Source organism: Electrophorus electricus, chromosome 4 (genome assembly GCF_041902795.1).
Source record: "Electrophorus electricus isolate QZ-2024a chromosome 4, ASM4190279v1, whole genome shotgun sequence".
Lineage (NCBI taxonomy): Eukaryota > Metazoa > Chordata > Actinopteri > Gymnotiformes > Gymnotidae > Electrophorus > Electrophorus electricus.
In genome coordinates, this window is record NC_137500.1 from 35,515,082 (window position 1) to 35,538,226 (window position 23,145).

Genomic DNA, 23,145 nt, shown 5'->3' on the forward strand with positions numbered 1-23,145 from the left:
ACACACTTCACCCCAAGCCAGTGGCTCTGATCATTTCACTTGACAGCCTACTGACAGCCTAAGAGCAAGTAGATCAGGCAGACGTGGACAGTCAGCACTAGGCAGCGAGCCTCGCAGCAGGGCTGATCAGGAAGCAGACCCACCCTGCCTGTGTGTGGTGAAAGGCATTAGGCTGTGAACAGCGGGCTGGTCCTAAATCAGATGTCTTGATCCGGGAAGACTGACACAAACAAGCCCAGGCTGCAAAGTCAGCGGAGTGCACCACGACGATCGGTAAGCACGACCGTGCTCCCAGACTCATTACCGTAACAGGCCCAGTTCTGTGCCTCTGGGGACCCAACTGTTCCTCCCCATTGGGGACCAGAGGTGGGCACTTCCCACTTTTACACTCTGCCACAAGCCCATTGCTCAGCAGGGGCACACATTTACCCAAAAGTTTCACATGGTAGATGTGTTCCCCCACCCAAACAGCATAAAGGACAAAAATACGTAAATAAACTAGAAATACAGCCATAAATACAGAAGCTGGGAAAGAAAGAAATCTCATGGCTGTGCTAAATAGCCTGAAGGTGACATGTGAGGACTGTGAGGTGGTCAGTGCTCCGCTGCTGTCCACCCACACAGAAACACTGCCTGCGAGGCGGGCGCTCCGCCTACCGGAGCAGGAGATGAAGAGGGAATGACCTGATGGGACGCACATTTTCTATTAACTGAACCAAAATAACATAAAACAGCATCATCGAAAACATGGCTGAATTAACGAATACCAACAATATGGCTCTAAAATACTAACATGCCCCGGGAATGGGGGGAGGAGGGTGGGATCACCTTCTTTTGATGAACATTTTTCAAACTTGTTCAAACCCTCATGACAATCCCTCAGTCTGATTTATTTATGTAAAGCAACCTCGAGTGGAAACAACAGGCGGAGCGACGTTCAGTCCTGGTTTTAATCAGCTGTGCTTTGCATTAGTGGCTCAGGGAGCCTGGAGCATTACTGCTGACGCATGCACATGCATGCTTTGCACATCAGCGTCGAGCAAGCAGTCGTGGTGCTAGACGACACCAGCCCCGTGCACACGCCCCCGTGCACTCCGGACACCCCGCCGCTGGGACCCCCCCCCCCCCGGTTTTAGGAGGTGGATATCGCGCTGTGAGCTGCACAATGGTCTGGCCCAGCACGAGGTGATGATGACCGAGGCTGTCGCTGTGTCTAGCGCTATGACCACCAACATGACCACTTTGTGATGTCTACAAGCAGGACAATTCCAGGTCAGACCAGTACAATCACAATGTATCCAATACAGGCTTTTATGGGGAGCCACAAGCTTGGCTAGGACGCAAAATTTGACAAACCTCATGCACATCCAGGCTTGTCAAACATTTGCTGCTTAAAACTGCACGAGTCACCGGCTAGACCAGGGATCCGATCGAGATCAAACTGAAAAAGGTTAACGCCGGCAAACACAGCAGGAAATTAAGCAGCGGCACGGAGGGATCAAGTTCGGGCAACCACCTCCCGTCTATACCACTTTGCATCAGGATAACAGCAAGCAGGGAAGCAGGGACACATGGGTAATGGTGTTTTTTTTTTTTTTGGGGGGGGGTGAGGTTAGAAAGGCCAGGACAGCATGCAGGCAGAGAGGGAGATCAAAGGCGTCACCTTTGTCAGCAAGTGAGAAGGCTTTCCTGCAATGTTTTTCAGAATCAGAGAAGTCTCCCTGTCCAGATACGAGTGCTTTGAGCAGGAGGGAGAGAGAGAGAGAGAGAGAGAGACAGGGGACATCAGTGCCTTGGTGGTCAGTGAAAACACAGGAAATCTGTGAAAGCATAGACAATGTAAGCAGGTGAACACAGGTGCATCATCATTATACAGGATTTTAACAATGAAAATCATTTCATAAGACATCTGCTCGTCTTCAGACCTAGAGAGACTGAATTTTACATATCTTAAGGTAGAAAGCTTGTCTCCTGCAAATACATTTTCGGTCATTTACCAAGCCTACAATCTCTCCCTCTCTATAAACACACACTCACACATACACACACACACACACCCTCATATACAAACTGCATAATCTGTCACTGGGAGTCTGCAGAGAGTCGCTCACGCGCACACACACACACACACACACACACACACACACACACACACAAACGATCCGAATTTTGCACACATCTGCCGCCCAGCCTATTGGGCCGTGCTCCTATCAGCCCCTGAACTGCATGCTCTAGTTCACGTCACTGAGAGTGTGTGGACAGAGAGGCACTGCAACTGAGCTCAGCGGTTACAGATTAAATATCAAGGTCAAATTACAACCTAAATACAAACAACTCCCCAACACAAAAGCCTGACGACAGCCCTCTGTGCTGTGGCCAAGCGTGTGTGGATATAAGGACATGAAGGCTGTGGAGGAGAAGGCAGCTTTGCTGGAAACAGCCTTTCTGCGCACACGCAGGCACGCACACGCACTCCCTAATTTACATCTCTGTAACTTCCTAATGGGCTGAAAGAAACCTGCTGATCTGGGTGTGGCCCCTAGTCCGATGAGGAAGGGATGGGGAAGGTTACCTCTGCGACTGGCTCGTGCTGTCCATCCTGCTCCGGCCTACTGGCCTTCTCCATGTCCAGCGAGTCCACGCTGGACGCGGAGGCCGAGTTGATGCTCGAGCGGGACGAGTGGACGAAGGAGAGCGCCTCGTGCTCGATGACCGTCCCCACTGACCCCGTGCGGCGGTGGTGCTGGTGGGCGGGCCTCCGCACAGCAGCGGCGGAGGAGGGGCCGGGGGCGGAGGCCCCTGCGGTGGGCGGGGCCGTGCCCTGCTGCGCCGCCTCGTCCATGGTCTGCGAGGCGCGCTCCAGCTGCGCCGTGATGTCGTCCAGCGAGAAGTTGGAGGCAAGCGCTGGGCGGCTGTGGCCTCCGCCCGCCCGCACGGTGGAGGCCGGCGAGACGCGGGTGCTGCTGCCGCCGCTGCTGCCGCTACTGCCTCCGCCCCCACCGCCCCCTCCGCCCGCTCCGCCCGCTCCGCCCGCTTGCTTCACGCCGTGGCTGCGGCCGGCCGGTGGCTTCTGCCGCACCTTTGCCTCGCCGGGCAGGCTGAGGCGGGCGGAGGCACCGCTGGGTTTGCCGATGGTGCTCAGCTCCTGCTCGATGGAGCACAGGTCTGCCATCAGGGCCTCCAGGTCCACGGCCTCCCCCTGGTTCAGAGCCTCTGTGGGGCGGGGCGGGGGCAGACAAACCCTGCATTACTGACCGTCACCATCTGGGGCATTCGCCTGAACGGTGTGTGCTGCGCCTGCTACTGAGCCCTGCAGTGAGTGCGACGTGTGTGTGAGGCCCTCTCCTCTAGAGGGCTCATACAGTGCTGGAGCTCTGTGTTTGGGCGCCGTGTATTCATACAGCACTTGGGCTGTGGGACAGAACGTGAGAATAGAATATGCAGCAGTATATAGTACACTGCCACACTGCCACACTGAAGTTTACCCGAGTGTGTGTGTGTGTGTGTGTGTGTGTGTGATGTAGACTGACCGTTGATGTTGTATATGGAGAAGCGGTAGGAGAAGTTGGCCATGTTTGTCTCCTGCCTAAGAGGTGCTTTTTGCACTTTCTCTGGCTTTCCATCATCCAGACTCTACAAAAAACACATACACAAACATACACACACACACACACACACACACACATTTTAGTCTACACTAACACACACACTGTCACTTTATTTTAGCATGTCACTAAATTTACCAATTTTTTTTTAAGGCTCATGACTTCTATGAACAGGTTAATATAGAAAGAAGCAGAGATACTAATTTATTAGAAATAAACACAGAGGTGCTAGATGTACACATCCTCCCTGTTGAGGCAGGACTGAGAGAACCTCACAAGCCCTTCAGGCTACGCCAGTGGGAGTGACTGACAGGTACAGTGTGTCACTAAAAGCCAGTTTCACTTTTTTTGGATCATATGCTCAAGAATAACTATGGCATCATTAAAAATCAAAACACACACACACACACACACGCACGCACGCACCCACACACACACCCACCCACACACCCACCCACACACCCACCCACACACACACCCACACACACACCCACACACACACACACACACACACACACCCACACACACACCCACACACACCTTCGTCAGCTTGTCCAGCTCCCCGAGCCATGCTCCAAACATTTTGTCCAGGTCCTGGTCCTCCTTATCACTGTCTTCCTCAGCGGCATGGTCCAGCTCGTCATCAGAAAGCTGCTCCATCTGAAACACAGCCATGCCAGAGAGATTAAGACCAGCCACTAGACTGGACGCACATATCATATCAGCTCCAGGTTAAAGACGTCAGCTGTTAGCTGCAACTAGCTGTTTATGACAACTGAAGATTTGTTTTTGGTTTTGTTTTTTTTTTTTGTTTTTTTGGGGGGGGGGGGGGGGTAGGTGTGGATCAGAACACATTGTGCTTTATGCCATACAAACACAAGAGTACCTATTTACCAATAATATTTTTGCCTTACTGAACATGTACTGTTTGTAGCTTGACTAACTGGCAGTAGTACACTGCCCCCTAGTGTTTGTTTTTTTAAGTCAAGCCCCCTGGGCAGAACTAATGAGCACAGAAGAAGATCCAACACTGCTCATCACACCATGATATGACTCTTGACACCATCTCAATTTCAGACTGATTATTTAACATCTGAAAAGTCTTTGAAGACTGTGTCAAAAGCGTGACTGATTTATTAAATGACGAGAGAAATGACTGTAGTATAAACAGCTAGGGTAAACAGACGTAGCCCGCGTGTGTGCGTGCATGCGCTTGGAGAGAAAAAACAACATGCTCTACTCGAGGAAAAGAGCAGCAGGTTTGAACATCAGCGACTCCAGTCATAAACGGAGTGGAGACGCTGTCACAATAAACAGAGCCATAACTCTTCTGCCACATCAGCTCACATCCACACGCAAACGGAACAGTCACGCGTCCCAGTATTCAAAACAAACAGCCCTCAGCATTCCATCTTTACTGTACGCAAAGACTCACCGGACAAGAGACTACTATCAATTAAACCATAAACGTACGACAGATTACCAACAATTAAACCACACGGGCACTTTGGACCACCCAGTCGCACACAGTTGAAGACCCAGGGACCGCATCGTTTTAGTCAGGTCTCGCTGTGGCCAGGTGAGGAGCAGCTGGCAGGGGAGCCCGCGGCACGGAGGTCTATGAAATCATGAAAGGAGTTCAGCACCGCAAACCACGCCTTCCCAGGAAGAGAACCGCTCTACGAACTCCACAAGTGGCCAGTGACCCACTGAAAGCGAAAGTCTATATTTTAAAACAGCATGTAACCAACACGCAGGGATTGTGTTCCAGATTCCCAAATATAAACTGTAAATCCTAGTTTTGAAGTCTTGGTGCTACATGGCTGAGAGTGGAATCCGTGTTCACCATTCCGTGTTGGTCAGCCTGGCTGCCTTCTGCTCTTGCTTCTGATGTGTGTGTGGGGGGGAGAGAGAGAGAGCGCGCAGCTGAGCAAGCGAGGGAGAGTGAGAGAGAGAACAGGAAGGGAATTAAAGAGAAGCCTTGCAGGCAGCAGCGCTACAATTAGCTCCCTGTGGTTAGCTGCTCTGTGATTTGGGCCTGAATTGGCAAGCTTGGGGCGTGGGATGCTCCCTGCGTGACACACACACACACTCACTCAAGCTCAAACCCACAGACCCACACACACACACACACACACACACCAGTACTCACATTTAGACCCATGCACACACATACACACAAAGATGCACGCACCCGCCCAGACCCACACTCCAATCCACAGGCCAAAAAAGGAGTTTGCTTCAACACTCCCTGCTGACACAGACTAGACCAGCAGGAATGGGTGTGAGTGTGTGTATATGTGTGTAAGACAACCTCTCGCGGAGCCGTGACCTGGGTCCATACTCACCAGCCTTCTCAAAGGTTTGATTACGGACCTCGGGGTTCGCCTTGGCAGCAGCGCCCGAATTCGATGGGATGAGGCCTGGAGTCTGGTTAGCACAGGACAGCGGAAAGGTGTGTGTGTGTGTGTGGGGGGGGGGGGGGGGGGGTTGGGGGGTCACCCTGGCAATCCAGTTTAGAAGTGACAGGGGGAAGATCACTTACGCTCCTCCAGCAAATCCCAACCCAAGGCCTGCAGGAAGCGTCAGACCTGCAGTAGGAAGGCTGATATCGGATCAGCTGTCCCATGCAGATTAAAGAAAAGACATTTCTGACGTTTTGGCCCATGCAGCTGGAAGCTGAACCGTGGCTCACCTGGTGGTACGAGACGCTAGCAACAGCACGGTCACGGGTATACAGAGACCGTGTGATATATGCTGCTCAATACAGTGCACGTAAGGTGCACGTAGCTGTGCTCCACATGTCTCTGAGGTGAGACAGCAGAGGAAGGGTGCAGGGACAAAGTAAACAAGCGAACCTACAGGGCGACGTGCTGTCACACGCGGGGACAAGCCCGCTCAGGCCGGCAGCTGTGCAGCGAGACGGCACGTGTGATCAAAGGCTGGAGCGATGCCTTCAGCCTGCTGCACACTGTGGTCAACGTCATCCCCGCCGTCCCGTCCTCCTCTGGGCAGAGCGAGAGCTTTGTTTCGCCTCGTTTGGGGAAAAGGTTTACGAACATAACTTGTTCGGTAATACAGCACACACAGTCGAGGGGGGGGGAATGTCAGGACACAGCACTGGACATTTATATCACGCATGTCTCTGTGCTGTGGAAATGAAGCAAAGGGCTTTAAGGTTTTAAAATGCTTACAGAAAACCAGCTGGAGAAGCAGGCCTCGCAACGTCCTAAAACTTAAAACTGGGAGTATGTCATGAGAGCCGTTTAGAGGATGTGTGCGTGTGCGAGTGCGCGTAATGTGTAGGAGGACCGTCTAATGTGAACAGGAAATGGACAGGATGTAATGGATTCCTCCTTCTCCCTCATGGCTTTGTGCATTACGTAACACATCCTCTGTTAATGAGCAAAAAGGCCAAGGCTCAAAATAAATGAATAAATAAACACATTAAATATGAACAAATACATGAAAGTATCTTTGAAGTACACATTAAAAGGTAGTTAATTGCACCTTTTTAACAATATATACAGGATTACCCATTGCACTGTACAAAATGTCAGTCCAAAGTGCTGCTCGTGGGTGTACAGCCTCTGAGAACAGCCTCAGACCTCAGCTTCACGCTGGCATGCAGGCATCTTGGTGCAGCTCCGAAGTGGAGAACAGTACCATTGTGCCTGAGCTCAGGGTCAGAGGTCGGGCTTAACAGGACGAGTCTCTGGACGTCTCTGCTCGTTCTGTCCTGGTCACATGACTGCGCCATGCGCCCTGTCCCTGTAGAGCTCGCTTTATGCTCATCCTAAATTCGGCAGGGACGCCAGGGCGCGAGTGAACCGGCGTCAGGAGCGTAGAGAGGAAATAAAAAACGGTAGCTGAACTGCCGGAGTCTTGCAGTAAAGGCCCCAGCCCAATAGGAATGGCTCCAGCCCAATAGGAATGGCTCCAGCCCAATAGGAATGGTTCCAGCCCAATAGGAACGGCCTCAGCCCAATAGGAATGGCTCCAGCCCATTAGGAACGGCTCCAGCCCAATAGGAACGGCCCCAGCCCAACAGGAACGGCCCCAGCCCAACAGGAAAGGCTCCAGGCATCAGCAGCCCATCAGCCTCTCCAGCCTGTAGCCCATCAGCCGATTCACACGCACTCAGAGTCCCATGTACTCTCTGCAAGATGCTAAAAATGGAGACGTGGCAGCTTTGAAGTGGGTTATGACCCACAGACATTCCTCCAGCTGCACATGCGACAGCCTAAACATAACACAAAAAACATGTGTGTGTGTGTGTGTGTGTGTGTGTGTGAGTTGCGTGCTCCTCTCAGCAAAACTCTGTCGTATAGCAAAGGTCTGTGCAGTCCTTCCTCACGCACATCACTCTTCCATACCAGAGTCCAGCATCTACGAAATTCTGGGAGCAAGGCCCTTCCCCAGTGGGCTAGTCCACAACTCTGCCACTCCAAAAACCTGTCCCACTAAGCATGAATGCTGACTCCTGTACTGTGCTCCAATCAGGCTGGGCTCTTTAGAAAAGGTACACGGCCCTGTTCCCGAAACTCCGGTGTGGCGTTTTGATTAAGATTACTGATTAACGCCAATTGTACACACAGCAGAAAGAAAAGGAACAGCAGAGAGCAGTGATATGGCTAAACCAAGGTCTTCTGTACAGTGGTGAGCTGCATGGGCGCGGAGCTAGCCAAGACCCAGCGCTGGCTCTGACCCAGTCACTTCAGCACAAGCAGGACGGCCCGTTCGCCTGCCTGGCCTGCCAAAGTTGTGGGGGTTGTTGAAGCCTGTTGTTCTTCTGCACAAAGATGAGCCTGTCGAAAAAGGCGGCACGCTAAAGACCACTCGCCCTCCACCAAATAGCGCGGCGGCCATGATGGGGGATGGCCTTAAATATTTTGTTTGTGGTGAATGCTAATGGGTGACTAACACTATACAATACCACAATAAGGTACTCACATGGATTACGTTCCAGCCAAGTTGTGGTGGAAACACACACACACACACACACACACACACACACACACACACACACACACACACACACACACACACACACGCACAAAGTGATGGAGACAGGGAGAGAGATGGATCGGGGGAGACACAGACAGGAAGTGAGAAAGACTGCAAATTAGATCCAGATCCTCTTTTCTGCCCTTTTCTTTTCAAAGAGAAAACCAAACGCAGTGATGTTCTCAGCAGTAACTCGCTGGCCTCAGCTGCTATAGGAAAGAATGGAAAGGAACCAAGAGACTCCAGCTCACGAATCCAGTATTCCAGATGTGAGGAGGAGGACAGGAAAAACATGCGCGCGTGCACGTGCGCACACATGCTCGCTCATGCACACATGGTACATGGTGGCCACAACAGAGGAGCAAAAATAGGGAAAGAGGAGACCTGGTCTTCAAACATGTGTTCTTGAGGACTGGGACGAGCCTCTGGGAGCCTGTGGGAGTTTTTCCTCCCAGCACACGTGTGCTCAGCGTACGTTCCCCTCCGTCTTCCTCTCACGCCCAGGGGTAGCGGGATGTGACTCTTCACACGCGTCGCACCCACATGAGACAGACGACTGGGGCGCCTTCCAACCGCGCTTTACTGCAGGAGGCTCAGAAACGTTGTTCATTAGCCATTGGTTTTTTTATTTTCCCAAGAATGTGCGTCTCCACGTTCATTGCAAAACAGTCAAAACTAACAAAACAAGACAAGAGCCGACCTGCACCCCGCTAACCGTGAGCGAGAGTGCAGACGAGTGAGGGACCGGCGCTGCGGGCCGGGCCAACGCAGTGCTCGTAAAACGCACAATCCCTCCATCATTTCAGTCAGCAGCACCAAGAAGATGAAAGGAACCGCTCCAACAACTGCGGCGCGCAGCAGGGACGGCCGGCCAGGCAGTCAGCCAGGTCGGTCTTCGCTTGCTTTGTGTGTCCCGCAGGTCTGTGTGGAAAGTCAAGGGGGGCGGTTTGTCACCGGGGTGGTCGTTCGGGGCTTCCAGAACCCCAGTCAGTCCCCTTTTCAACACCAGGAAGCTCGCAGGGGCGGCGGGAGTCTTCTTGCATTATCCGTTTCCGTGCCAGCAACCCATAACGAGAAGCCCGGAGAGCTGCAGGAGAACAGGACGTCGGCGAGGCCGTACGCGCTTTCGCGTGACGAGGGCGCGACGGGATCATGGAGGCGCGGGGCCGCTGCTGGTTCCTACCACGCTTGGGCGTATGGGAGCAACCGCAGGGCCTGTTCCCAGCATGCAGGGAATGACATAATCTTTCGTCATCATTACTACGCTGAGGAGCCTCAGTGGAGAACAGCAGGCAGTAGGTATTCAATATAGTAGTGAGTATTTTTCTTTAATGGAAAAAGGATGGTTTGTATGTGACTGGGTGCCATGTTGAAAGATGGACGCTTCAAAACGGGAGGATAAAAAGAAAAAGCCCGGCACGGGCCAGCTTGAACGTCTGCGCTGGAAGACGCCGTGCATGCCATCAAACAAGCGGGCCAGCCAATCCCCTCCCCTGTGAGATGTACTTCCCAGCAGCAGTCGGTACGGAAGCCGGACGGGGCCTCCGTCCCGCCCCTAAATGCGTTTTCAACGTGGCCGCATGTTCCCGTTTGTCACCTCACTCCAGAGGTCCTGTACCGCATTCCAGCAGTTGACCTGTCGCCTCCAGGGACGAGCGTGGAACCGCGGCAGCAGCTGAGAGCGGCTGAAGGTCTCGTCTCCCTCCTGTCGGTTTCTGTTCACACGCTTCTTCGTGACCCGCAGCGGTTTGAGGGACTCCCCCGTGTACCATGTTTCCGCCCAGCACGCGGTGCTGTGTTAAACATCTGTCCCAGCATTGAGACAGCCGTGCCCTGCTGTACAGAGCTAACGTACCAGGTTTTGCCCCACAACTCTACAGTGCAGAGGCCTTAAACAGAGTATGAGCATTCATGGCTTTCTAAGGCCTGGGAGTGCCGGTCTAGTGATGCAGCAGTATAGAACAGAGCTGATGAGGGGGTGTCACATTGTGATACTGGAGAAAAACAAACCAGAAACGGGAGTTAAAAATTTGGGGAAAAAATGGAATCATTATTGCAGACATTTCGACTAGAGAACAAGCATAGGTACAAATTGCAGTTGTGGGATGCAAAATATCGTAATAATCATATGATGTCATGGGATTGAGACTTGCCAACATTATTTTGACAAAGGTTATTTACATTTGTTGGATCATGCGAAAGTTATGATTCATCAAATTCACCACAATCCTGTGAAACGCCTGAAAATGGTCAAGGGAGTCACAGAACACACGCTTTCTGTTAGGGGGCTTATTTTCTTATTTATTATACAAAGTCTCATAAATGTTCAAAACAGCAACAATTATACCACGTCTCAATTATTCTAAACCGCAAAACTGTCGACAGCAGCTTTTTTTTTAAACCTCCAACATCAACAAGAAATAAAATATTCAGTAAAACCTTTTCCTTTCGTGTAAAGATATTTCGAGCTCAAAACTCGAAAAGAAGATGACAGCGGAGGGCAGCAACAGGACTCCGTCCGGAACGCCGTCCCACTCGGACAGCTCGGAGCGTCAGGTCCCCCGACCAGCAGCAGCACGACCACATGGACCAGAGCGATGAAGGATAACGATCAAACACGCCCATGCAATTAGATTTTAGAATCATTTATTACAACCCCCACCGTCGGTGCTTTTTTCGCGTGCGCGTTTGTTTTTGTTATTGGTCTGTTAGAAAATAAGGTTTTTCACTTGTCTGATAACAACAAGACCCGGAACGGCTAGAAATTCAGGGAATGTACACATAATGCCACCTGTTTTGGGGTCCTGGTGGCACCCCAAGTCACCCGAGGCCGAGGAATAAGGAGAGTGCCACATGGATAACTCCAACGGAATCCGCAAGATCTCCACTCAATGTTCATTTTTCCAGCGGTACGAGCCGGGCCCTGTTTCCAGCGCTCTCTCAGTGCATGGGCTCAAACATAGCTCTGGCACAGAAGAAGAAACTGCTAGGGAACGCAGAAAACACATGGGGGGGGGGGGGTCTAAGGCTCTTACTCCACTCCTACACTAACAAGGAAGACGGCCCTCATAGCCATGAAAAACAATCTTTCAAAAACTTTTAAATCCTGTCCTCAGGAAACCTTTTTTAAATTCTGTTCACCATGATCAAAATGTTTTCACTTCTCCAAAATGGATGCAGGCTCTTTCTCTTTAAAAGCTATTAAGAGCTATTCGGTAGAATGCAGTCACATTGTCTTGGGCGAGCGTTCGGCGTTGGCAGGGCGGAAGCACTGCTCGTCACCTCCAGACAGGCTGTCCTCAGACGTGACCATGGAGCACAGACGCAGGCCAAAACAAAGCCCTACTGAGTCTGCCTTTGATAAGAGGGAAAAGCATTCACAGGCTACAGACCCGGTCCCGGTCTATGTTGCTGACCTATAGACGTTATAGCACAGGAATCCTTGAACCGTGAACCTCAGGTTTGCTGCCGTGCATTGAAAAAAAGAAAACCGTATGCAAACTACCCAGTCCAGATGCCGACTTTGCAAATCGAGCTCCTGAGCTCGAGGATTTCAGCCGCTCAGAATAGCGCTACAACCCTCGGCTTACGAGTGGCACCATTCTTCCGCACGGTCGTCACTCTCTCCACACCTGATGTCACCTCGGTTTTCCAGATGCGTCACAACACTGCATCCTGTGCTAAAATAAGCCTGGATGTTAATAGTACAGTGTGTATTTATTCAGGAAGACTTGCCTTTCTGTTGCTGCCTTCTATTTATAAATCACCTCCTTCCATAAACAAAGACCCATTCAGTGTAGCTTTGGGGTTGAATGCATGTGGTGATGGACAGGATTGTAGTCTAGCTCTTACGCACACGCACACACACACACACACACACACACACACACACACACAAACACACACAGACACACGGTAATAATAAAAGACCTCTTTACAGTGATTCACATAGCAGATATTTGATGTCCAACAGCCAAAGCCTGTCAATAACGTCTGATTTAGGCTCCAAGATGGTGGAAGAATGAGGTGTTGAGGACAAACTGCACATTGGTGTCCATTTGCTGGCAGTTGCACATACAAGACTCACAGCATCAACTGGTAGGAATACCATCCCTTTAAGGAGTGAGATTTTAAATCTACAGTGTTATCACTCAAACATGTCCTACTTCCCACAGGATTCCAGTTTATTCTATTGTCAATGTGATAGTTAATTCAATGCAGAGCTGTAAGGTTTAGGACAATGGACATCTGGTCTGGTAAAAGTGTGGCTCTGAGCAAAAAAGAACACATGACAAGAAAATGCCATTTTCTTATTTCTCATATTGCAGGATGGAGGTCTATGATGCTGATTTTACAGGTTATGTGAAATTACAATCCATTCACTCAGAGCCAGGAGCTGTGTTAAATCTCCAGAGATTAGCCTATCATCAGACCATATCCGCATTCACACTGCAATTTCAAGACCTTTCACTGTACAAGACTTTGGAATGAGCTGTATGGCACTGAAATGATAAAACCCAAATGATTATGTTAAGCACAACTGTGTGACAACAGGTAATAGAGGACATACAGATGTGGGCATTAGAGGGGCTGAATGCACGCTTACACCTTTCTGCCAAAATTAAATCAAACTATGTTTAACTGCAATATTAGTGGCGTTCAAATTAGAATGAACTTGTGTAGAAAAGTATTTGGTACCTCACTACGCCACACAAGCCAACTAGACATCAATACGGTGTAATGTGGTATGCAGGCACTGCTATGATATTACACCTAAATATTTTGTAAGCACTAAGCAGAACAGTGAAAAGCACAAACAGGGCACAGACACCATTAAACAGTCATAAACTGATATATGGTACAGGCCCAGGGAAAGTTCCAGCTGCAGCCGTCGACCCTGACCATGGTTTAAAACACAACAGGGCCCTTTCCCACACCATCTTCTACCCAAGACGATGAATAATAATCATGGAAATCTACGGATCCTGGTTCGAGGACGCACTGCGGCCCAGTCGGCAGCTGCTTCCCAGCCACCCAGTTTAATACCGGAGCTGTGACTCCTCCAAACATTCCAGCCAGTTTAACACCGGAGCAGACGTTCCTCCAAGCATTCCAGCCAGTTGCCTCCTGTCTGTCATGTGTTTGGCTCCGTGGAGCGGCAGAGCACGGGCCTCATGAGAGGAGGGCAGAGGGAAAACCGGTTTTCTCAAAAAAGGGAAAATGCACTCCATAAATCAGGCATCAGGAGTCCATCACACAGACAGGCAGTGCGATCATATACGAAACCAACAGAGACATTAAGTGGAGAAAACGGGCAGTGGGAAGGAAGGACAGAACGGAAGCCGAGGGCGCCTGGCGTTGCCCGACAGATGGAAGACGGCAAGACTGATGTCCGTGTTCACGCACAGCTAAGCGTTGTAAATAAGCAGCACGCATGCCGCCGAGCCCCTCCAATGGGAGAGAGGATTCACGTGCGGCTCTGCCAATCAGAGCAGCTGAGGGAGGGTGGCCACATGGCAGCAGCATGCGACCAGGCCGCCAAAGGAACCCACGTTCTGAGTGCAGTGATGCTCGGGAAGCACATAACTTGGGTCCCATATAAGGAGTGGATGAGAGCTGATAAACCTGCTTTAGAAAGTCCATCTGCGATTTGCTCACAGCATAGAAAAGGTGCAGAGGACACCGTGGGCACTTCTTAAGCTACATGAAAAGGCTGCACAATATATCGTTGATGGTTGTAACCGGATACTGGTTGTCGTGATACTGATATGGCAGCTTATCTGGAAATAATACAACCTCTACCAAATCAGAAAACCCCGTGCTGCGCACATCCCAGACATTCTGTCGGTTTCTGATCCCAATGAATGGAAACAAATTTGATATACATAATGCAGGCTAATATCAAAATTTCACACCAATAGTTTACTAGTGTGTGATGTTTTGCATGGTAAATCACAATCAAAACATGATGCAGTATAATTGCAGTGTGAGGTTTTGTCCTTATTGTGTGGCACAACCAGAAGTGTACGATGCCCATGTTGGGACTGCCTCACACACGGAACGTGGTTCTCGTCCTCTGGATCATAGCCTGATGTGCTGGCCGTCAGATGCAGCGCCTCCGGCTAGACAGGACAACCGCTCCGGTATGCTCCTCACGGCTAAAAATCGATTTGGTCCAACCTGGCAACGCACAGGGAGGAGCAGAGCACGTTTTCCAGTTTCAGCGCAGGTTGTAGTCTGCGGCAAATAGTCCAAGTTAAACACAGACCAAGACATTTCATAACCGAAACAGTGTGTAAACAGGGTACATCGTCCTAGCAACTGCATATTTCTACAACGGTTCCAGGCTTTCAAATCTACTTTCAGTAAAAATGTAAACTCAAATTTTTTTTTTTAAAAACCACAAAAAACCTGTAAATATTTTAGGAACCTCTCAAACTTCACATGCCCCCATGGACTTCACAAAGGAAAGGAAAGTCCAGGTTAAGACTCTATGGACTCTTAGGCTACTAACGCTATAAACACTAATTAATGCGAGAACCAACACAACAACACAAGCCCTAATGTGAATAATAAACTGCGTGGGACTTGTGGAAACACCCTGCCGCTGTTCACTCTACCACAGAGCAGTCAGTGACCTTGAGATCAAAACTGATGGTCTTGAAATATAAAACTGGGCTAATCCTCTAATGGTCGCACCTCAGCTGGAGTGAAGGTGAAGTCAAAAAAGGGGGGATACCGTCTGGCATAAGGCCCTGGGGAAAATGAGGTAACACTGCTCACAAACACTCGATCCGTGGACGCAGGAATATTTCATGTAATTTCAATGCCCCACCCTGTCCCTTATTCTAACGTGAAAATTTTGCATAGACCAGCACAGCTGGTGCTACTTTCGCACACAGCAGGAGAGCCATATCTGCATGGCGCCCATGCACACTGACATAACGCATCACACGGTAAATCGACGGCATGAGTTATTCCCTCTGTGACGGTCTTTGAGGAAGGAACCCGGCCTTGTGCACAAATTTATAACGTCGTGCGAGAAAAGCGGTACGACCCGAGTGTGTGCAAACAAGGCCGCCAGCACGTAGGTCGGCACGCCGGTCCTCCAAAACCGTTCCCGTACGCACCAAGGGCACCGCACTTTTATGCGGCGCAATAAGATCGAGCGGTGCAGAAAAGGGAATTCATACATGAGGAGTGACGCAAGAAGCTTTCAATCATTGGGACGCGGGAACGGGGGGGGAGAGAAGGAGTGCACAACAGGCTAAATGCACTTGGCAGTCCTCCCTTACCAACATTACCCAGAGAACACAAGCACCACTCCTTCATTTCCTGTCACCATTCACGCGTTCCTTATCTCTGGGAATTCTGAGTTGCAGTGGCAGCCATTTTGCTTCTTAAACGAGCAAGAATTGACATGCGCCTCAAAACACAAAAAGGGGAAATTGCTCTTTAAAGGCTACAAATTGGAATGGATCATGACTAATGAGCTGAGAGGTCTTCTCTACCATCAGTAGAAGCGGGGCCTAGAATGAGAAGTTATGTAGTAGATATATGTATAGAAGCAACGTAGTCATAACACCCTCTGCACCAAACCACTCCGCAGACAGACACTCTGTCGCCATGCCAACTGGCCCAGGCTATGCGGACGTCCACAGAGCCACACAACTCGGAGGCTGGCAGGCTCTCTGTTTCCTGAAAGGAAGAAAGTCGACATCGGCGGGGCCCAGAGACCCAGGGTTCGCACGGCGGCCGGGTCGCATCAGAGCCAGTCAGCAGCTGAACTCCAGGGAGCCAAGAGCAGGGCACGGTGGCATGATAATTGCTACTGCGAAAGAGCGGCACATTCTTCTCCTATCGGGACGAGGGCAATTAGAAACCCGACGCGTCTGCAGAGACACCCAGAGGGAGCTTGAACTTCTGCAGGCAGGTGCTGAAGAACTCAAACACTTCCGTTTGGCTAAGGCTGCAGACACTGGCTCCAATAAGATGCGTCATTAGCCAACCCAATGACGTTACAGAGTCCTGAAATTAGAGAGTTAAAAAACTTTTTTTTTTCTTCCTATAAACCAACAACAGATTTATCACTTTTATAATGTTATCAGCTAAAGGCATGCTTTACTGTTCTCAGTGTCCCTCTATCGCACATCTTTCAAGTTCAACTTTGCCAGCAATCTTAAACTTAAAGCAAAACAACTTCAAAAATACATTTCCCACAAAACAGTGTTGTACAAATGTATCCTCAGACAAGCAGGAGACCTGCTTACATCCCGAACATAGCACCTACACAAACCCTTCTCCCACCCCAACACAGTCCCTTCTCCCACCCCAACACAGTCCCTTCCTCCACATACCAACACTGACCCTTCCCCTACACCAACATTGACCCTTCCCCCACACACCAACATTGACCCTTCCCCCACACACCAACACTGACCCTTCCCCCACACCAACGCTACCCCTTCCCACACACCAACCCTTCCCCCACACACCAACCCTTCCCCCACACACCAACACTGACCCTTCCCCCACACCCCAACACTGACCCTTCTCCCACATACCAACACTGACCCTTCCCCCACACCAACGCTACCCCTTCCCACACACCAACCCTTCCCCCACACACCAACCCTTCCCCCACACACCAACCCTTCCCCCACACACCAACACTGACCCTTCCCCCACACCCCAACACTGACCCTTCTCCCACATACCAACACTGACCCTTCTCCTATACCAACATTGACCCTTCCCCCACACCAACGCTACCCCTTCCCACACCCCAACACTGACCCTTCCCCCACACCAACGCTACCCCTTCCCACACACCAACCCTTCCCCCACACACCAACCCTTCCCCCACACCCCAACACTGACCCTTCCCCCACACCCCAACACTGACCCTTCTCCCACATACCAACACTGACCCTTCCCACATACCAACACTGACCCTTCTCTCACATACCAACACTGACCCTTCTCCCACACCCCAACACTGACCCTTCTCCCACACCCCAACACTGACCCTTCTCCCACACCCCAACACTGACCCTTCTCCCACACCCCAACACTGACCCTTCTCCCACAGCAACTGTGACCCTTCCCCTGCTTATACTGGAAGGGGAAAAAAAAACAACCTCTTAATTACTGTTCCAGGAAAGCGGTGAGCCTGTCGTCAGGCTCGTGCTGTAGCGGCACCCAGACAAGCCCAACATCCACCTCCGCCACGTCCCCTCTCGTTGCCTCCGAGCTGGAGTAAGCAGCTTCAGCCCCCTCAGCGGGGGGTGGGGGCACACTGAGGGCTCCTCTCAGCAGGACAGGACGGGGTTAATAACCGTGGGGGCTAATAATGCAACTGATGGAATCTACGGCCCTTGTGCTGTGACAGCAAGCCAGCAGACACGTGGGGTTGTAATTCAGCGAGATCAGAGGCTCCCGGAGGGGAAAGTGTGCAGAACGCCCTGGACGACTCTCACGTAGCTTCATTTCACATGGAACCTTCAGCCTGACTCAACAGAAAGCATGCTGTGGACTCCCTGCCTTCAGCCTGTGTTAGTCCATATTTTGTTCGGCTTGTCCAATAGAGGCTGATTTTAAAATGGTCTGCTCTGCCTCCCGCACATTATGCTCTTCTCAACACCATCATTGCTCTGTATAGAAATGTTGAAAAATATATAATGAACTGTTTATGGCAGGTAAAACCCCAGACGTCTGAGAGAGCACTTCAGAGAACTTCATCAGCCTACCAGCCAATTCTTCCACCTTCTTTTAAGTCACAGGAAAGGATTCGAGAGCCAAGAAATGACGATACAATTCTCAAGGATACTGAAAAAAAAAGCAATAAAAAGAGTGCAAGCTGGGATTTGCTGAACCTGTGAAGCACTTACCTTTGGTTGAGCTCTGCTCCTGATCCAAGCTGGCCGCGACTCTGGAATGAAAATGTGCCCTCAATCACTCTGTCAAAAAAATAATACAAAAGACGGCAATTAATTCAGCGTGCAATAACTCATGCCTTTAATGTGCTCACAGGCTGAGGTTCTGCAAGGTAAGCAAAAAGCAGACAGCTGTAAATTCTTCAGTGCACAGGAGGAGGTGCACGGGGGGGGGGGGGGGGGGATAGGGCAATGCAAGCTAACGATGTAGCGGTGGAGGGCTCGCACGGACTGAACGTAAAGCAGTAAAACCAAACGTGATCAAATGTTCAGTGTAAACACCCTTTCACCAACAATCTTTGACTACGCACGGCTGTTTGGAGGATGCCGTTAGAAGGAAAAAATGCATTTATCAAACGCAAACGCAGGCCTCTGGTCGCACGCGTGGCTCCGGAGGCAGATGCTGACAGATGTCTGAGCCAGTAATCAGCCTGTTGCCAGTTCTGGACTAAATTAGAGAAGAGCTGCCCTAGGACAATAATCCATGCTGCACGCTTATAGGCTGCCACTTCTCATCATGCGCGTTTGTAAAAGCTGATATCTGTCTGTAAAGTGTCCTTGAGCCTGAGAAAGTGAGAAAGGTGCTATACAAATGTAACTAATAATTAATAATAATAATAACAACAATATTAATCCTGACGCACTTCACCTGAACAGGCTGGCAGATGAGAAACCATCACAATTCTAACATTTGAATTACAGAAGACATTTGATGTTTGAAAGAAAAATAATAAAATCAAACCTCCTTAACAAATGCAGTAATTAGTGTTGTGTAACACAGAAAGACGCTGTAACAACAAACATTTGAGCCAGCAAACGGCTGGAACCTGACACACTCCACGTACACAGAGTGGCCAATGCGCATCTTTTGGTGGCGGTTCTGAGTAACCATGCGTCACGCTGCATTAACTGCCGCGGGGAACATCTGAAGCAGCAGGCAGAAGGGCGCAAGTGGCAAAGGGCTCCCTTTCACATGCGCCGAAGTCAGAGTGAAGCACCATGGAGCGGACGGACACCATTTACAGCAGTGTTTATCCTGGCAGCCGCAAGATGGGCACGCGTGACCCGGTGTCTTGGTTCTATAAATGTAAAACGTGCTTGTCTGTCAAAATCACTTCCTCTCTGCGTCGACCAAGCAGCTGTGCACTAGAAAACTGCACTGGTCATCCATACGAGGGTCTGCCTTTTACCAGCTCCCTTAGGATTGTTTGTTTGTTTGTTTGTTTTTGTGTGTGTGTGTAGAGCAGGAAGTGCATGGTACTAGCAACACCAAAGCCACATAGCCCATTCCACGGAGCATGCACACTGTCATACTGATAGCATATGCACGTCTCTCTGGAGAAGAGCGTCTGCCAAATTCTGAAAATGGAAATGTATTTAAAAGCAGGTGTGATGCTCTATTATACATTGCATAACCTATTATACATTTCATAACAACAATTAGGGATGCTTGTAGTTTGAAACAGACAATGTAAGATCACAAGATAAAAAATGAAAGACATGTTCAAATGTGCTGTTTTCAAATGTTATCTTGGCTGCAGAATTATCTCATTAAAAACCGCCATTTTTTAAACTGCAAAGGTGAATACCACAGAAAGATTTCATTCAAATAGTCTGTGATTCAACTACAATACCATATGCGATCTGCATGTTGCAAAGTGAACAACTCAATAATCCAAATAGTTCATCAGGAGGTACCAGCACCCATGTGAGTGATCTGGGGAGCACTTCTCCAGGCAACTACACCAGTAACACCAGTGCCTACTGTATCATCGCTGTGCAGTTGTGATGTGCTGTTCCAGTGCGGGTCATGCGCATCATTCCATTAACAGCAGCGTAATCTTCCCTGCCTCACAACACCACAGTCTGACTGCACCCTTTTCAGTGCTGGCATTCACCAAGGACGCCTAAGTGACTAACCCAGCAAGGCCACTGCACGACACCTCCAGCCACAACAGGCGCCGTCGTTCGCAATCGAGGAGACCAGAGGGGAGGTATCCAGCAAAGGCCAAGCTCACCCCCCCCTCCCCCCCGCGCCCTCGGCAACGTGAGGTCAATGGAGCGGTTACTTCTAGAAACCACCTCTGTCCTTCTGGGAAGGCCGACGCGCGCATCCGTTTCTGACATAAGTGAACCACTGGGCAGGAGGAAAAGAAGAAACGGGGAGGGTGATTGTATATACTGAGGTATGCATTAGTAGAGGGGGCAGGGGTAAGTGTATATAAGTATACACCGCAGTATACATTAGTGGAGGGGGGATAAGTATACATAAGTATACACTGCAGTCTGCATTAGTGGAGCAGGTAGGTCAGTGGCAGGGGTGGGATCCAGTGTCTGTCATACAGCATCACTCTAGCAGCCGGCCAGGCGGTACTTCACGCGCACGAGTACCGACCTGGGGCTGGGCCTCAGCATGCTGCTCGACCAGCGCACCACTGCTCATCGCTCAGAAAGAGACACGCTTTCATACACAGCTCTGGCAGTGTGGAGCTGAATTCAAAGGGCTGCATGTGCACACAATCACGCACACACACGTATGCACATGCATGCACATGCATGCACACACCTGCTGCCTGTTACATTTGCAAAAGAAAAGTGTGTGTGTGTGTGTGTGTGTGTGTGTGTGTGTGTGTGTGTGACCCTGCAGCTCTCATTTCAAAGCCTCCTGCCTCCCAGACAAGACTACTGTATGTTACCCGAGGCCAGTCTGTGCAGGTAGTGGGCGTCTGGGGTGCTCTCACCCTCTCAGACTGCACCACTAAAGGTGAAACCAGGTTGCCAGCCTGTGTACATACTACATCTCAGCCTTAAATCTAAATATTTAAGCAACCAGACAGCCAGGGAGATGACTGCAAGAGTTCTGTTAGCAGCAGACAGATAGAGTGACCAGGCTCTGGGAGCCTTTACCAAGCCAAAAGGACTAGATCCCGAGGCTAATCCAGCCGAGCCCTGAGCTGCTGCTAGGCTCCAGAGTTGCCTCCATTACACTCATTGTAAACAAAGTGAAGAACAGTCTGGCAGTTACACTCGTAGATGAATTTTTTTTTTAACTGCGCTTCTTTCCCCTCCTTCACGGCCGGCACCATTAGGCATAATGGAAGAAATGGAAGAGGAAGAGCAAAACCTGCCAGGTGGAGGTTGGCACCAGCAGGCAACTTCTCAGACAGCCTCTATGGTCAGGAAGGGGTCTTCTTCGCTCACTCAGCAGCCGCTTGCTTCTCACACCACTTTTGATGCCATTGAGGTCTGCTGTATCTGTTGCAAAGAGGAGGCATTCCTCATAAAATCTGAACAGTTACCATGGTCTGAAACCAGCTGCTATATCAACACAATTCTGAAGTGGACCATTTAGGCAATGCGCGTTACAGGTATGTAGACGCGCGAGAGAGATGGTGCCAGTGGCGCTCCAAAGCCCGGGCTCAGATACAAACTGAACGACACACAGATGAGGTCCAGACATGGGCCATGGAGACTCAGGAATGGCCCTGCTGCCTGGAGCAAGTCAGTCCTCCTGTAGTATCCAGTACCAGCTTTCTCTGGGCACGTTACTCCTCAGTGGGACAGTTATGCATCAAGCTGCTCAGGCATCAACCTGAGGCCTGACTGTTCTCCCCATGTTATGGTAGTGCCACGTCGCTCAAGCAACGCGGTGATGCAACAAGTTATTACACCACCTATTGCAAGGCGATCTCCTGCAGTGGACCTTTGGCTAGCTAGGCCAAGCACAGGCAATCCCAAAGAGGAGAGACACCACAGTCCGAGTTCCTTGCCAGTGTGGAGTTCAAAGATCTCTTGGGTGTTCCCATCCAGCAAGCTTTAATTTGCACACTTTGTTTAGGATTACAACATCACGGGGTAAGAGGCCCTAAAAAAAAAACAAAACCTAGAGAACAAACATTTTTGAGAGAATTAGAGTACTGTGCAAATGTCTTAGGCCATCATTAGATTTGTTGTTTTAGCAATGGTATAATGACCACATATAATTATATATCAGTCTTTCAATTACAATATAAACAGAAAATACAGTAAATATGTAAACAGAATTAAAAACACAATTCTCAGAACAAAATGGTTTCTATAGGCAAAAGGCAGTATTTCTGCATACAAATTTCATGTATTTTCTGGTTTTATTCTAATACAAATACAAATTCTATAAAGAGACTGAGAAATAAAACAACAAATGTAATGGTGGGCCAAGCCTTTTGCACAGTCCTGTATCTCCACAACATGGCAGGACCACTGATGTAACCCAGCTGCAGACTGGACACAGCACGTGCCAAGACGTGCAGCAGGTCGAGTCTGAGCCAAGCCTGCACAAACACTGGGCCAAAGGACAGCAGTTTCTGGGCACTTCAGGGCGGTTTCTTGCTAGGCGGAAGTGATGGGCAGCCGTGGGCGGGCAGCCTTTTTTCTCTCTCTCTCTCTCTCTCACACTCTCTCTCTCTCTCTCTCTCTCTCTCTCTCTCTCTCTCCTTCATATTGATCTCTCTGCAGACTATGTGCTCCAGTAAAAGCACTGTAGCTTGGCCCTTCAACTCCAGCTTCACATCACTGCACTCTTTCAGCTACCCTTACAAGCCTGCTCCAGGAACAACAGG

At 50.0% G+C, this 23,145-nt stretch overlaps 1 protein-coding gene across 8 annotated transcripts in view; it reads right to left on the reverse strand.

Annotated features, from left to right (window-relative positions):
- Nucleotides 1-23,145, reverse strand: part of raph1a (Ras association (RalGDS/AF-6) and pleckstrin homology domains 1a) — a 49,682-nt gene that overhangs the window by 17,519 nt on the left and 9,018 nt on the right. For 2 of the 8 annotated variants that reach the window (XM_035535528.2, XM_035535530.2), the window contains 5 exons: nt 18,503-18,571; nt 4,146-4,265; nt 3,531-3,633; nt 2,573-3,213; nt 1,664-1,738 (listed from right to left, as the gene is read on the reverse strand). In XM_035535528.2, the coding sequence (XP_035391421.2) occupies nt 1,664-1,738; nt 2,573-3,213; nt 3,531-3,633; nt 4,146-4,265 (939 nt within the window). In that variant the 5' untranslated portion in view covers nt 18,503-18,571. Of the gene's footprint in view, nt 1-1,663; nt 1,739-2,572; nt 3,214-3,530; nt 3,634-4,145; nt 4,266-5,040; nt 5,446-11,403; nt 11,426-14,669; nt 14,793-18,502; nt 18,572-23,145 lie in introns of those variants that run through there. The other 6 variants (XM_035535526.2, XM_035535540.2, XM_081713510.1 and 3 more) reach the window with 5 other exon arrangements.